A 17,690-nucleotide genomic window follows, 5' to 3' on the forward strand; every position below is an offset into this window, starting at 1 on the left:
TAATATTAACTAGGCTCCTATAGCGAAATGATCACGGTTTTTCGTGACGGTCATGAGTCGGTTTTACTCCGGTCCTCAAAATTGCATGACGCGCGTAAAGAAGTTTCACTTCAAAAATTAAAAAATGTCGAAAGATTGAGAAGTTCCCGATTTTACATATTTAGTAACTAAGCATTGTAAAAAGTTGAAGCACAGTCTTAGGCTAAGCATTTTAAACAACAACGTATTTAATCTGAATCGTGGTCTTTCACTTGGGTGATACTGAGATTATCGTACTATTATTACTCCTGGATATATAAATGCCGTGAATTATTGTCGGAAAATTATCTTTGAATTTGGGATTGAAATTTAAAAAACATCTTCTTAAACACCACGTGTCATCGAAACAGGTAGTTTGATGTGACAATGAAAATGCAACCCTAAACAAAATACCTTTTAATTAATTTCAGATACGACGAGACTCCCCCGAGCAGACGAAGAGAACGGGCGGAACTATTATTTCGTCACTCACGACGAAATGATGGCTGACATTGCGGCCAACGAATACTTAGAATATGGTAAGTTTACAATGTTGACATTTTTATATAATTGTGTTTTTATTGTGCTCATGCACTTGTTATACTTACAGTCCCAGGGAAAACTTGTACATTACGTCATCGACGATGGTTCTCTTCCTTCTCACTGGTCTTGTATGAAAAAGAAAAGGACAAAATATACTAAAACGATGATGACGTCACGTACGACCTCCAGACGTTTGGACATTTTTCCATTCCACGCCTGACGAATTCCAATAATTTGAATGTGAAAAATTCGTCAAGCAAATTTAAAAAAGCATCGTCGTTATTAGAGAAGATTCCTCGCTGAAATGGATATCTGATTAGAAGAATATGAAGATTGTAATATAACAAAGCTCTTTGATAGCCGTTTTTGTGTGTCCAATTATTTAAACTTTTATCCACTTTTTCTTACATTGACTGTTACCTGTTTCAACCTAACGTGGCCATTTTCAGACGGGTACATTTTTTTCTCATATATAGGTGAACAATTTTTGGGGGGGAATCAGGGGTTACAATGATTTTATTTAGTTGGGCACTAAGCCCCTTTTATAGAAGAGTTACAAAAATCTCATTCTTGAAGGACGCGTGGCTTCACAACATTTGTGGTTCAATCGAGAGTGCAACTAAATAAAAACCATTATTTACCACCCCTGAAAACACTAAAATCTTAAAAAGTTTATTAAATTTTTTAATTTTTAATTATAATGACTAATGATTTATCATCTAAAATAAAAATGTTTTTCAAATCAAAAACTTATTCAACAATAAGATAAAAATTTGTACTCCAATTCCATTTGTATTTATTTGTCTAATTTTAAATTATCGTGTTTTACACCAGACACGACATTATTAAACAGATTTCAAAGTACTCCACGGAAAACAGAATCATTCTTTCACAATTGTTTTCTCGGTAAAAGGGTTTAACCGGTAATAAATCATTATTGACATCATAAATTGAAACTGGGCGCAGGTAAATTGAATCATGTAGATTAGTCTCAATATGGCCTAACCGCGGTTTGAAAATTCCCTTGAACGCCGAAATAGCTGTCACAATAATAAAAAACTTTTTTACATCAGCTCTACACAGGAGGCCCTGAGAAAAAAAATCCATCAGGTCCTCTTTGTGGATGCTGTGTGGAGGGTCTTTTTAGGGAAAGAAAGTAAAGTAAGTTCTGGGAAGGAAAAGGGTTTAAGAGGTGGTTAGGAATCTGGGATTCATTGTTTCCAGGTGTGACTGACGTATGAATCCATCCCTCCCATTGCGGTGGAAGTCAAAAGAGAGTCCGGTTGGAGAGGTCAAAGTGTCTCTCTCAACCAGTTCGTTCCGACCTGACCCGCCAGGCAAGACCTAGACAAACTTCACCCCATGAAACCGAAAACCCCTGCTAAGTCACCAAACGTAGCCAACCACTTAGACTTACATATATGGCTGGGGAGTTGGTTATTAAATAAATGGTTACCGGGGTGGCAGTACCCATACCAGCCTCCCAAATTGTACTTTATATTTCATTATTAAAACTAAAATACTTGCAGACCTTAATAATAACATTATTAAATTCAGTTTACAATGTTTTTTTCTAACTAGTTAGTTTTAAACGCAAAAACATTTAATATATCAAAACTATTTTTGATTAATTAAATGTCATCATTTGACGCAGAGCCTGACAAACACAAAGCTTTCGTTAATTCAATAAATATTACAAGAGAGCCTTTATGAAGCAAAATCATTATCAACATTTCTATTTTCATCAAACGGTGAAGGTTTTGTAGGTACTTACCTAACAGTACAAGTCGTAGATTAAATAACGCAATTACACTTGTGTGTGTAATATCTTGGAAAACATAATAACGTTATAATATCGTGGGTAGCGTAATAAATTGTAATTAATTAATCGTTTCTAGTAACAGTTCTTGACTCGATGGCAAAAGAAAGACATGTTAAGATGATTAACGAGCAATTCCAGTTATAAAGCTAAAGACTTCGAATTCAGTGTGATATAAATTACTATTAATAAGTCGCTCTTTGTATGGAGTGAGCTCTAAAAAAGTTTATTCATATTTTAGTAAAACGCGTAAACAATGGGTTAATCAATTATTGTTATCCAAAATGACAAGAAAACTTTCAAGATTACTGAATAGCCATTGTTTCAGCCACTGAACAGATAATCCCTAGTAATGCGATCAGCATACACACCGATGCGAAAAAAATCTGATGACGCCAATATTTTCATAAAATATTTCGACGGCTATTTCAATTTCAGTAATAGTAAGGAGAAATTGAACTTTGGGTAATTTCACGATCGTAACACACTTCTGTTGTCATTCATTTTTGGTTTATTGTGCCGCTGTTCATTTCCTCTTTCTTTATTCAACGTTTCGGACAGCGTTACAGTTTCCATCATCCGGAGAGATGTGTTTATTGTGGTTGTGTGTGTTTATATATGCAGGAAATGACAACGTGTTGGAAGCATAATCCTTTTGGGGCCGGTATTTCGGTTAAATAATTGGTAAAATAAGTGTGGTTTTCTGCGTTTAGTTTTGATTTAACCGTCAAGTTCTATTTACCGAAAACTAATGCTTAACCCCGTATACGTACACAAATAACAAACTTTATCAAAATCTACACACCTGCCCTGGTGATGGACACTGTAACGCTGTCCGAAACCTTGGTTTAAAAAAGAGGAAGCGCAACACGGCGTAATAACCCAAAAATTAATTACTCTACTACTTTTGACAGTGAATCAAATCATATAGATACCTACCTTCTAAGAGTGAAAACTCAAAAATGTACAGTTTTGAGTTAAGTATGAGGAAATGCTTAGAATAGCAATATGTCCCACTTCAAAAATGCAACAAGAGAACTGGTAATCTATGGTTATTTTAGAATGACAGTAGTTATTATTTACCAGTTCCATACTATAATGCACTAAAACAGCACATGCACTAAAACAGAAATATCACAAATACTTTAGATCCAAAGTGTAACATCTATGAAAATTCTGTAAAAACCTCCAAAAACTCAAATTAGAAAAAATGTTATTAATATAACGAATAATATGAGCATGTTTTTAAAAAAAATTCACATAAATCTACAAAAAATAGATTGCAGTTTAAGTTTAAACCTTTCCATAATCTTTTTTCCTAATTATCTTAGAACTATGAAAACTGATTTTTTTAATAACTTAATATTAATTATTAGATATAATATAGGCGATTTTTAAACTAAAATTTGAACCAGAAAAATCAGAACAAGATACGGTCGCATCTAGGACTTGATCAAAGGAAATAGGGTCCCATTAGCTTAGTTGGTAGAACAGCGCCCCGGCAACGCGAAGGTCTTGGGTTCAAGAAAAACCTCCTAGATAACTGTGATCTAGGATGTTTTGGTTCAAGTCCAGATTTTTCTTTTTCTGATTTTTCTGTTTAAAATTTTTTTTAAACGCTAAAAATATCTTCAAAAATGATTTTTGAGTTGTTACACTTTGGAATTAAGGTATCGATATTATCACACTTCTATCTTTTAACTCTTCACTGGTTTCAACATATTTTCAACTGTAAATGAATTACATTCCATAAATAAAGACAACGCGCATTATTTATCTTAGGTTTTATTAAATTTTCGTATAATTTGGAATTGCTAATAGAGCTGTTAATCATAATCCATCATATTTCTCTCTCATGAGGTGTCTGAGAAAATACGCTTTCCGACTTATGATCTTATATCTTACGTAAAGTGTATTACGTTTTCTCTTATTTAATATTTTTTTATGAAAAACATTCTTCCATTCAACTCTCTCTTGTTTATCTAGTGTTTATTATTTATTTACTGTAACTTTACTAAATTTACTCACGATTTTTTAACTTGTGTTTTTTTAAATAGGTACAGATGCTATTTAATTTCATAAACACAATATTTTTTTGTTACAAATATTTTGCGACTTTTTTATTTCTTTATCTTCGATCAAATTTAATCTACCTCCCTTACTATATAATTTTGATAAAAATTTTCGACGGATATTTCTATGTATTAAAATTTCCTTTTCAGTATTCATACTTTAATTAAGAAAGTGCCTGTGTTTTTTTTAACTTTTCTTCGTAATTTTCAGTGGATTTTAAACTCTCCATAATGAATTTTAAAGCTGACTTAAAATATTCAGACCTGTTTTTGTATTATGTTATTACGGCGTTTATTCACCCCGTATGTCACTAGGGATTGACTGGTTTTAGCGGAACACGACTAAGGAATCCTAGGGGAGGACACTGTTCGTCACTTAGCATAACTAGATTATAAACGTATGTAAGGTAATTAGAATACTTCGACGAAAGTTAGGAATGAATAAAATTGTTTCGAAATAAAAAAATTTAAAATGGTTTTTTTAGCAAAGGAGAGAAGGGTATAATTTTTATGTGAAAACCGCAAGAGTCCCAACCGAAACGAAACGGAATATCATACTTATTCTGTATACCAAATCAAGCCATATCTCCTTATCTAGAATATCGTCAATGTCATTCAACATTACATCTATACTATATACTAACTCGCACAAAATTGCCATTGAATTTTGCCTCTACAATAATGCAAAATTCAACTTCTTAATTGGCTATGTGTCATAATTTAAAACAGAAATAACTAAAATAGCACATATCCATTTTCGACATTTGCTCTGCCTTTTGAATAAAAAAATAATAACTCAGCTTAGTTGGGCATTTTGGCCTAAAATCCAAATTTAAATTTTTTATAAAAAATATAAAAGTGAAGTGAATTTTTTCTTGTGGATTATCTAAACAGAAGGAATGCGTTTTATTAATGTCGTATTTTCTAAAAAAATCGACGTTTTGAATAAAAATATATGTTTATTTTTCGGAATTGAGTAATTATTGAGTAAAACTTCAAATTGTAATATTTAATTATTTAAGACAATATTAGCGATTTCTAAACGAAAATCTGAAACAGAAAAATCAGAAAAGGATACGGTCGTCTGTACGTTTTTTTTAAACGTATAGGATACGGTGTCGCGGAAAGACAAGGGTCCTGGGTTCGTGTCCTAGATGTGACCGTATCCTTTTCTGATTTTTCTGTTTCAGATTTTCGTTTAGAAATCGCTAATATTGACTTCAATCATTAAAAATATATGTATTGTGTTAAAAATTCAAATTCGAATTAAAAAAATATATTTACTGCACAAATATACCGAGTACAAAGGGTATAGCTTATAGGTTACATCCTATTTCTTCCAGCTAACCCAATAAATACACATTATATTACATAACCCAACAATTACATGATAACAAATGTATATAAATAAAAAATAAAAAACAGATGTATTTAATTTATGTTAGGTACTCATTTAAGGTGTAGTGACATTTCTTTAAAAGAAATGTTTTTAGTGATGATTTAAATTTAAGTATGTCGGTTATTTGTTTGATGCTACGTGGAAGGTTGTTATATACTTTAATGGCCATGTAGTGTGGTCCTTTTCGAAATATAGTTTTGCTTGCTTTTGGGATTAATAAATTTTCTGTAAACCTTGTAGCGTGTTTATATGTTGAGTTTTTTTGTGGGAACTTTTCTGGAGATGATCGAACAGGCATTCTTCCATATTATTTTTTTACGTCTTGACTGGACGGTTGGTATTTATTTTTTGTATTTTTTTTAATTGTAACCCTTTGATTGTTGTGTACATTATAAATAAAACAATGTCGATCTCTCCAGGCACCCACGAGGACGCCATGTACGGAACAAAGCTGGAGACCATTCGCCGCATCCACGCGGAACGCCGCATGGCCATCCTGGACGTGGAGCCGCAAGCGCTGAAGATACTGCGCACGGCCGAGTTTGCGCCGTACGTCATCTTCATCGCGGCGCCGGCCCTGCAGAACATCAATGACGTAAGTATTATATATTTTGTTCCATGACGAAACAGAACACTGACAAAACAGAATAGTTACAAAACAGAGCACAAACAAAACAGAGTACTGACAAAACAGAACAATTACCAAACCGAACAGTGACAAAACAGAAAACTGACTAAACAGAACAGTGATAAAATAGAACAGGGACTAAATAGAACAGTGAAAAAACAGAGCAGTGATAAAACAGAATATTGACAATATGAACACTGACAAAACAAAACAGAAAGTTTATTTATTTATTTAACGCCCATAGGGTTTTTACATGTGGGTGGTACAATTTTGATGACAGACAATTGTGAAACATAAGAAATAATTAGTAAAAATAAAATTACATTAAAAAATACAAAAATAAAATAAATAAAACAAGAAAAAGAACAAGATTTAAAAAATACAGCGATTTGACCGGTTTACAAAAATACAACTTCTATTTAGGAATAGTGTTAGAATAAATCTTTTACGTGATCCACGAAATTTGTAAACTTAATATAAAATCACCCAAGTATTGGTTTCCCATAGTGTGAAACCGTTGTATTGGGGAGTTCGCAATGTAATTGCTCTTATGTGTGTTGCAGTGGAATAGTGTATTTTGTCGTGTTGTTATTGTAGGTATTCGTAAGTTTATGAGTTGCAGAAGTTCGCAACAGCTGAAGTTAGAGTTTAGAATTTTGAATAAAAAAAGTTAAGTCGTTTATTTTACGCCTGTCTTCCAATGTGTGTACTTTTAGAGTATTTAGTAAGAAATGATATTGTAAGTCTTCTAGTGGGAACGTTGAAGAAAAGTGGAGAAAAATAATAAACAAACCTTACCTAACCTTAGCTGTAATTTTATCACTTCTATATTGTCACTGTACAGTTTTGTATCCGGTCACCATATTTTTTATGGTGGTCTCTTATGTTTGGTGTTGTCTATAAACTGAGTTTTACGCTCATACCGCGAAACTTCTGGTATTCAGATACTTTTGTGACTCAAATCCCAGTCATCTTTGATGCTTTCAAAATGATTCTGTTTACTTAATTCATTTTCGCCAAATTTGTGTTTTGACTACCTTGACATCTACGGCGACGAAATATCCCATCCGCGCACGCGCATGTCTGTCACTCATCTCGCTACCGCACATTACTATTTTTAGGGAGTGTTGGAAGCTCCAACGAATATCTGATGGTCCAAGACGTACATATTGATAGCTGTTGGAATCATGCACAACATTCCTTTACTTTAATGTTATGTAAACTTGATTTTTTTCTCTCTTTCAGTATGATGGTAGTCTGGAACGCCTCGCCAAGGAGTCGGAGCAGCTGCGCCAGATGTACGGCCACTACTTCGACCTGACCATCGTGAACAATGACATCGAGGAGACTATCGCCACGCTGGAGTCAGCCATCGAGCGCGTGCACACCACCCCGCAGTGGATCCCCGTCAGCTGGGTGTACTGACCCCCGTGCGATAGCGCCGCAGCCGCAGCGGCAGCCGCGCTACTGCTCGGGGACTTTCACTACCTCTAGACCGCCCCACACACCGCACACCTCGAACTTTGAGGTCGACCGTAACTTGCACTTCGACAGCGTCTGCGAGACGCCCACGCAATGTCTCTTGCACTTCGATTGTGTCTGCAGATTCCTACCTAATGCCTCTTGCACTTTCATTGCATCTGATGGTAACTAAGTTTCTTCCACTCAGATTCAGTTTTTCTGTTATATTTATATCTGCAAGATAGCTATGTATCTGGAGTATTTTTCACTTCGATTGTGTCCACAGAATACCTATTCAATGTTTTTGCACATTGATTGTATCTGCAAGATTTCTACCCAATGCTTCTTGCACTTTGATTACATCTGATGGAACCCAAACTTTCTTGCACTTCGGTAAAGTTCTTAATTTATGTGTCAGCTCTTGATTTTGATAATGGTTAAAAGACAATATTGTTTGTCGATTTGATTGTTTCTGCAGGATACCCAGGTTTCTACCCAAAGCCTCATGTACTTTTTTTAAGTTTTTCAGTTATGTATGCATCTAATGCCATTTAATTTCGAGAGTGGTTGCAAAATTTCCACAGTGCACTTGGATTGTGTCTGCAAGATTCTTATTCAACGCCTCGTGTTCTTTGATGGCATGATGGAGCCCAAAGTTTTTTGCAATCCGTTTCCAAGTTTTTAAAACATGTGTTCATGTAATGCTATTACTTTTGATGGAATTTGCGATATTATTCATGTACTATGTTGCACTTTACATTTGATGGATACCTGCGGAATGGAGTTCGATTACATTTACCAAAAGTTTAACGCTCTCCGGAAAGGTTTTTCATAGTGTACGTTTGCTATTATTACTTTTGATAGTGGTTGTAGGTTTTCCGTGGTGTATTTCACTTGGACGACATATGTTTACCACTTGTATGTCTCTGTCTCTAGAGCTCTAAATTTTCTCAATTTTTAAAACATTGACAGGATTTTCACAATTCTTGTACTACAATTTGAATATTATTATGAAACTATGAACCTTTCTACTCCTAATTTCTACGTTTGTAGGTTTTCCGTGCTGTGTATATTTTGTCTACCTGACACTTCTGCAAAATTTATGTAATCTCTTACAACCCATCTTGAATATTGAAATCTACGCTCCTGTGTCAATCGGATTAGTTTCACTAACCCTGATCTCCCTTTGCATTTACTGCATTTGCACTTAAGACACTGCTACAACTTCCTCTGGGCTTAAATTAATTTAAAATAAAAATTCGAATATCCTGACGGTCAATATTAATTTAAAGCTAGTCAGGACACAATGTTTAACACAACCTTTGAATTAACTCTTGTTTATAAAGCTTTATTTGTATTGAACAACATTCAAATTTACAAATTTACCTTTAGTTTTGGGTTAGTGTATACATACCATCGGAAACAGTGCTATAATTTGAAAATTATATCAACCAGCTCTTTAGCTTGTCAGTTGTATAAATTGGAGCTTTTTTAACAATGTTTACAGTGTGGACTGTCGATTTCACGGATCGGAGAAAAGTGTCCAGTAAAGTTTTTCACAGTAAAGTAGAAAATCCATCTTTATAAAAATGGCTGACTGTTTTAATCTCGATTTACCGTAAAGATCGTTAAAGTTCACAGGAATCACTGGCTAAGAGACGTAACACTAAAAACTATTGAGTTTCATAAAGTCTTTAACATTTTATATTAAATATATCGAGGTATTCTTACTTTACAGCGGTACATATGCAGATGCAAGATATTGAAGATTTATTGAAACACATTGCAATAATTGTAACTACATAGTTCTGCCTAAATTTTTATCTCAAATAACACAACAACCGTAAAAAAAATGGTTTTGCGAGTATATTCCCTGGGCGACAAAATAACTTCAAATTCACCACATCGATATGAAGGTACTTTTAATACCTACTTAATAACTACCATTCAAATGATAATTATATTCTCTAAGTATAATTCCTACTCCCATAACAAAAACGTGTAGACAGCCCACAAACTAAATATCACCTTAGTTAAAATTCGCACATTATCCCAAGTATTCTTTACCCAATAAATAAAATATTTCCACAGACTAGTTCAAAACCCTCGATAAATGTATCAATATAATAATATGATATTTGGTGGACTAAAATATTTATTAAATTGAGATGAAAAACTTGCAATATTCGTAGGTGTTTGAAATTCTCTGGAAAATGTTGCAGTATTAATTAATAAAACTTTAATAAATTAATCATAAGTGGAAAACATAAATCGACGACTTACTAATTTCTCATCATTACTCATCTGATGCACATTATTTGGAAGCTTCAATGTTATCACTTATACTGCAAAATATTTACATGGTATTTATCGTTTATAAGTTGTGTGTATAGATGATTTTTATTTATTGAGTGGTACATTGGAATTGCCTTTGATAATGGCATTATCATACTTAGGAACTCATAAATAATAGGTTAAATAAAGCATATTTACTTTTTAAAATTCTTTTCTCATATTGATAAGATTTATTTTGCTTTCAATTCTGTAAAGTTTAAGAGCTTTCATCGAACTGTTTTTTTTCCTTCGAAAATTCACAAATTAACTATTGGGAACCCAAGATGAATCAATAATGAAACTCTTCATTATATATATACAACTCTTCATTATATACAACGTTAATTTTTCTGACTAACATTCCATATTCTTATTTTTTAAATGAATTTTGCGCTTATAAGGCAATAATTTTTTGTTATTCTTTGTTTTAACGCAAATAGTAACACGTTATGTACAAAGTTTTCATTCCATGAAATATTTTATTTTGAATTACGTATCATAGTTTTTTTATAATTACCTTTTATAAATAAGTACTTATATTATTTGTTTGCGTATGTATTTCTTTTGTGTGCAACTGAAACATAATCGAATTAAAATAAAAATCATTTTAAAAAATGTACACTAGTATAATATATGACATATACAGGTGAAAATACTTAATAGAAAAAAACTAATAAATACAAATTTTATCTATGTAGAAAATTATACTTATTATAAAAGCGTGGTTTTTTCTTTAATTGAAATCATAGCACAAACTAAAATCTTTATCTTTAAAAAAATACTCAAAATATAAAACTGTTAATATTGTACTTTTTAAAATCAATTATTAAATTAATACGATTCATTACATTCCCAATAACTACTATTATTATGAAACTTAGACAAATGTATCATTACTGTATTTAATATCTATAAATTATGTATACTATTCAGGAATAAACATTATAATCTTTATTCAATTAAATAATATAGTAATGGAAAATCATGAACCATTCTGTATGCACAATTAAAGTCAAATTATGTGATTTATTATGAATTATTTCTAGAAGATATTTAGTGTTATTCATTTGTTATAGTATATATCTATGTTCTCGTGTACTCGACAGCAATAAAAATCTATGCAGCTCACATAAAAAAATATTATGTTTTTTTTTAAATGTTTTATATATTATCTTTGTTATGTTAATAAACATGTTTTATGTATACTAACCACCATCACAGTATAGTGATGGCATTTATAATAAACCGAAGTTTTTATTTATTTATTCATTGCAAAGATCATCTTTAAGTATGTCGATATAAATTTATTGGAAACAGAATGCTGGTAATCAAATATTTTTTCACAGTTCGTATTTCCTACATATTCATATGGAAAGGATTGAAAAAAAAATGTCATCATAAGAAGAAATGATTACTTACATATAATCGTTAGAACATTAAATAAAGGTTTAAATACTTAACTGAAATTGAAGAAGATATAAAATTTCGTGTGTATCTGATTTAAATTAAGAAGTCTATATTACCTATTTAGTAAATTAAATAGGAAATCTCACCACACATAAATAATAATATAATATTATTATTTTTAATTTAGATTAAAGTAGACTAATAGGCTCATAAAATTTTAAATAGAAGTTACATCTAAATTATAGGAGAATTTATAAAATGTGTGAAGTTTCGTGAATAACTTATTGCATCGTTCATTTATATTTACATTATTCATTATAATGCTATTATTACTCATTTTTATTCTAAAACTACTCACACATACCTTTATGAACAGAAGAATAAAAAATATTGATTTTTTTTATTCAAAATATATATTTTTAATTAGCGTTTATGAGCATTGACAAGAATTCTGCTTGAACCAATGAAAATGGATGCTTGTCCATTCTCAATAAACCAACATATTTTTTTTAAATATTTATTTTCATAATTTATTTGTAATTAATACGAATGTGTAATACAATCCATAACTGCAAGTTCTGTACAAATTTGTTTTATTGTATTTTTTTCATTTTTTAGCTTGTTTTTTCGGCATTTCTTCGACACACTTTCTCATCTTAGATTAGGCTTAAAATATAGGTAGGAAATTTAATATTGAATCATTAAAAACGAGTTATGTTAAAACTTAAAACTGATAAGTGTTCACATTATAAACAAATGAATATTATTGAAATAAATAAAGTGCTGATAATTTCAAGATATTAAAATGGCAGTTTTTTTTTTCATCTTTCAAACTTCCATATTATTATTATCCTTCTTTCCTGATATATGTCAATAAACCTAAAATCCAATTCATTAGTTTTGCCTTTGTGTTTCATTACGACGACACGAGTTCATTTTAAATTTTATTGTGTTTTTTTAATATTAATCAATAATTTGGTAACAAACCACCATTCTGCATGGAAACGTTGTTTGAAATGGCTTTAGTGGTGTTTGGTGATTAGAATATTCAGGTACTTCTCCACGTGCCTCATAATATACCCCAATTGGTGATGCAATTTTCCCAATAGATACAGGTAGTTGGGACTCTTGCCTGGCATTCATATAGAAAAATCAGGTTAATAATTTACAGAAAATGGAGTGTCAAATATGTACATACAAAAAAACTCACTTGGTGATAAACCTTTTTGTTTGAGTTTCGTGAGTTTAAACGAAGTCACCGAAGGTCTAGACACGTATTTTGCACGTATTCTAAAATACGTGCAAAATCTTAAACTAATATTTAAGAAGATGTCTTCGTTAATAATATGATGACTCATATAATTGGAAATTTTGCTTGATTGGAGTATTTACAACTATAGAGTTCCTAAATGGATGGCGGATGTGCGTATCGTCACCCCAGGAATGATTTATTAGATAACCAACACCTCCGCTACAGGTCACCCCAAGTAATTTAGCAGGTGCTCCTGGAATCATGGAGTGAAGTTTTCCAGGTCTTGGACATCTCATTGGGATGAATTCATACGTCCGTCACTCCAGGATGCGCTGACCCCAGAACCCTACCTACCCCTCATGCCTGTTTCCTTCTCAAAACTCCTTCATTTCCATGAACCCTCCAAACAGCATTCCCTTAGATAAATTATATTCTCCTGTTTTATTCTGTGTGGAGTATAGTTTATTTTATTTTTATTAATACAAGATTTAGAGATATCGTTTTTGTGACATTTCACCCTCCATGCTAGGGATGACCCTGTGTTATGGAGGGTGAATTTTACAGTTTATACAGAATCTATTCATTACTATAATATGAAAAAGAAAAATGATGTAAAGCTAGTTTGGGTTGCAAGAAAAGAATGGAGAAAAAAAAGATTTTGAAAAATTATTAGTAAATAGATCACACTAATTAATTATGTATGTTTTGTCTGAAAGGTGATTAAATTGATAGAGTGTAGAATAAATGGGTATTGTACTAGTTGTAATGTATTCCGTGTGTAAGGATTCATTTCGTAATTTGTTTTTTAAAGGAATGGGGTTGACTCACGGTTTTTAGGTTTTCAGGGATAAGGTTAAAGATTTTTAGGAGCTAGGAAGAAAAATTGTCTTTGAGCTGACGTGGTATATAGTGAAGGTACTTTGTAGTGACCGTTAATGTATTGAAGAAAATTTTAGATGGAGTTGTCGTATGTTTAAGACCTTATTTAAAAATGTATTCTAGTATACGAACATCCCAGAAAGTAAATCGGGGAAAAGCCTTTGAATTGGTACACTGAAGGTTAATTTGTATACAAATGCAATTGGTAAAACCTTCACAGTCATTCCCTTGTACGATTCAGACAAACTTTTTTTTAATTCGGGAGGCGGTTTTGGGTACCGCCGCCCCGGGAACCATTTATTGGATAACCAATACTTCTGCCATAGGTCAACCCAAGTGGTTCGCTACGTTTGGTGATTTAGCAGGGGTGCCCGGGTTCTTCAGATCAGATCAGGAGAGACTGCTTTGGGGAGACCATTTCACCTCTCCAACTGTTCTCTCCCATTTTCTCGGCCTTGTTCCACAGTGGGAGGAATATATTCATATATCGTCACTCATGGACAAAGTGATCCCTAAATTCCTACCCAACCCTCATACCCTTTACCTTCCTAGAACGTTCTCTCCTTTCTTTCCTTAAAAAAACCCTCCACACAGCATTCCAACAGATGGTTTATTCCATGAAGAAAATTATTTTCCTCAAGGCATCCTGTATGGGGTTAATTTATATGAATTTGACTGTGTATACTTCAATATTGTACGATATATATAAGGCCCCTAGCATCTCTGCACACATGAGACTCCTCAGGCTTAGATGGGCTGGGCATGTACAGAGAATGCCGGATACACGCGTCCCAAAAAGAATTCAGACTGGTCACCCAGGTGGAAAGAGAAAAGTGGGAAGACCCAGACTGAGGTGGGAAGATGAGGTAAGAGGGGATGCAGCACAGCTTCTCCAGGTGACAAACTGGAAGTCAGCCGCTGAGGACAGGAGGAGTTGGAGGCGACTGTTGCAGGAGGCCAAAGCTCGATATGGGCTGTAGCGCCATCGAAGAAGAAGAAGAAGATACTTCAATATGAATTTTTCCGAATGGTTTATGAATTGATAACCTTTCCTCGTCGTTTTGTTGATAATCACGATTCATATTGCTAGTGGCCTTCGTACAACCATTACATTTAAATTCAACAATTCGTAGAGCAATTAAAATTTTCACGGAAGCAATTTCCACAGATAAAAGTGATTGATGGAATAACCGGTAATACGTTAAGAAGAATTCTTGATTTCTATAATTAGATGGTCAATTTCATTTTTAAATATATGGTTTTACTAAGAATTCAATCATTGAGAACGTGACCACAGTCAATGAAAACATAATGATAATTAACGCTTTGAACTTGTGAAAAAATATTTAAGTATTATCGTCATTTTGGAAATAATATCTATCGCTCCCCTCTTCTATGGGATTTTTTAATGTGAATACCACACAAGAGTCCCAACAGCTCCCAACCGTATGGAGCCATTGAGACTGTGGTATCCCCAATCAGGGTAAGTTGGAGTGACGGCTCGTGACTTTTAAGTGTGATAGAGTATTAAGTTCGAAAGTTTCGACTTTATTGATGATGTTTTACACAAAAAGATTTTTTAAACTTTAGAAATTTTTTTGTGAAGATTTACAGAAAATTCAGTTAGGCAGTGCACCTCACCGATTTCCTGAAAATCTTCATACAAAAAAACAGAATAAAAAAAAAACGTTTTCGGCTACAACGACATCAATAATTACATTTATTAAATATTAAAACTCAAATCTCACCCAAAAGCCACTGGTAATTTGTGAGACTGAAAATAGTAGGTAGGCAAAGGAGACGAGGAAGAGGAAGGTGGGGGGTATCTGTTACACGGTTAAAGCCGTATCAATTCTGAAAGGTAGTTTAATTGTATTATCAACGGTCTTTTTATAACGAATTAGTATTATGACATAAGGACGTGAATAAAATAAATAGACAAAATACCACTAATAAATTATTTGTATTTTCGTTGTAAAATGTTTATTGCTTCAGCATATTAAGTATTTTTCCCAAAAATATACTCTAAATACATGCTCACATAAAAACGATAACATACCTGGATAAAGTGCACAAACTTCGGGAGGTGATTCTACATGATAGTACATCTAAAATAGCTAAATACTCGAAAGTAATTATTGTAGTTTTTCAAAGGACATTCGATTGGACATTAATTACAGGGGAAAATCCAGTAATGTGATAAATTTAAAATACATGGAAATAAGGACATGATCCTAATACAAGTTATAAGTTCAATTTCAGACGTTTGAGATAAAATATGCTTTGACGTAAACATTCCTACTTTGTTTGTAGCTAATGATGGCGAACTTAGTGGCTATTGTGGCCGTTGCTGCTTTTACCGCCTGTGGGTGTTTGTGCTTGCTTATAAACAAGACTATTTTGTATTGTTTCACTGGCGTATAGTATTGTGGTTGTGACTTTTAGTTTTGTGCTTGTGGCTTCTGGTATTGTAGTTGTGGCTTGTAGTATTGTACTTCTGGCGTCTGGTATTGTGGTTGTGGTTGGTAATTTTGTGGTTATGGCTTGTAGTATTGTACTTGCGGCTGGTAAGATTGTGGTTGTGGCTTGTAGTATTGTTGTTGTGGCTTATAGTGTTGTTGTTGTGGCTGGTAGTATTGTACTCCTATCCCTTGCTTTTGGTCTTTTTAGACTTTTTTGACTTTTTTGGATGTGGGGAGCGAGAGTCCCTGGTACTTTCAGAAGCTACAGACATGTCAGTGTCTTCAAGGTCTTTTGTAAAACCTGCATCTCTATCGATGAGAGACAGGAAGTCCACTGCAGGGGATTGTGGTTCCAAGGCTTCGAGATCTCCCTCGTCCAGGTATGGGGAGAGATCAGATGACTCCTTGGAGTTGGCAGGGAGTGCTGCCACGGATATGAAGAGGGCATATGCGGCTAGGATATGCACCTAAAATAAATAAATGTATACATTCCTTTATATTAGTAAGACTCTATCGAAATGGAGGAATGTCTATCTTTAGGTTATCCTTAATGTTCATTTACCTATTTATTTCAACAGCAATTAAGGTTGCTAGTTAAAGGATCACGAAAGTATTCATTAAAAAGAACACACATAATTGTGGTATTATAAGGAGGAATTTAAAAATAAAAGAGTTAATTTTAAAAATGTCATGACTTAAAGAAGAGAGAATTTCCGTTTTGTAAAATATGTTATTTTAAAATCAATGGAATCAGAATAAAACGAAGATATTTTTTTAAGCCATCTATGTACGAAATCGGAGTAGTAAGTGGTAAATTAAGACACGAAAACAGGTGGACATAATCATTGAAATATCTTTTAACAGAATTAGGAGAGAAGTTTAGATGCAGGACTTACCGTATTCATGGTGATTTTGAGATGTGATGCAGATTAAAGTATATTTAATAACTACAACAGCTGTTTATTTATAAAAGTGGAGGTGTCTTGATTCTTCCAATGCGACAAATTCAATGAGTGCTCTATGACGTTTTTAGGACTATTTATACCCGACCCTAGGATGGGGACGAAATTACTTATAATTACTCTAGCGATAATAATCTGTACATACGTCATTAACATAAATTCGTAATGAATTGAAATGACATCAACATCATTTTGCGTGGAAAGATGACAGACAAATTATTATACAGTGCTGTCTTGCAATAAGAATTGATAAAAATTATATTTAAAATAACCTTCAGAACACCCATAGGATCAGAAACTGTTCAGAAAATATAAATCCACACCGAAGATTAGTAAATCAAATACTTCATTTGCACAACACCATTACACCTTCCAAGGAAGATCTTTTTTCAATCGACTACCGGAAGAAATTACAAGCAACTCTGTAGAGAAATATTTTAGACATTCTTATTGA

The 17,690-nt window shown here is 32.9% G+C and overlaps 1 protein-coding gene and 1 long non-coding RNA gene across 6 annotated transcripts in view; one reads left to right on the forward strand and one right to left on the reverse strand.

Annotated features, from left to right (window-relative positions):
* Positions 1-12,459, forward strand: part of CASK (peripheral plasma membrane protein CASK) — a 665,459-nt gene extending 653,000 nt beyond the window's left edge. For all 5 annotated transcript variants that reach the window (XM_089639496.1, XM_089639498.1, XM_089639497.1 and 2 more), the window contains 3 exons: positions 450-557; positions 6,271-6,446; positions 7,725-12,459. In XM_089639496.1, the coding sequence (XP_089495622.1) occupies positions 450-557; positions 6,271-6,446; positions 7,725-7,904 (464 nt within the window). In that variant the 3' untranslated portion in view covers positions 7,905-12,459. The remainder of the gene's footprint in view (positions 1-449; positions 558-6,270; positions 6,447-7,724) is intronic.
* Positions 12,460-16,413: 3,954 nt separating this feature from the next.
* LOC149417879 (uncharacterized) lies at positions 16,414-17,260 on the reverse strand. The gene is made up of 2 exons (XR_016303110.1): positions 17,171-17,260; positions 16,414-16,741 (listed from the first exon to the last, which is right to left on the reverse strand). It is a non-coding gene; the product is annotated as an uncharacterized LOC149417879 (long non-coding RNA).
* Positions 17,261-17,690: the final 430 nt, after the last annotated feature.

The sequence above is a fragment of the Hesperophylax consimilis genome, chromosome 14 (genome assembly GCF_061612785.1).
Source record: "Hesperophylax consimilis isolate HC1 chromosome 14, BYU_Hcon_1.0, whole genome shotgun sequence".
NCBI classification, from domain to species: domain Eukaryota; kingdom Metazoa; phylum Arthropoda; class Insecta; order Trichoptera; family Limnephilidae; genus Hesperophylax; species Hesperophylax consimilis.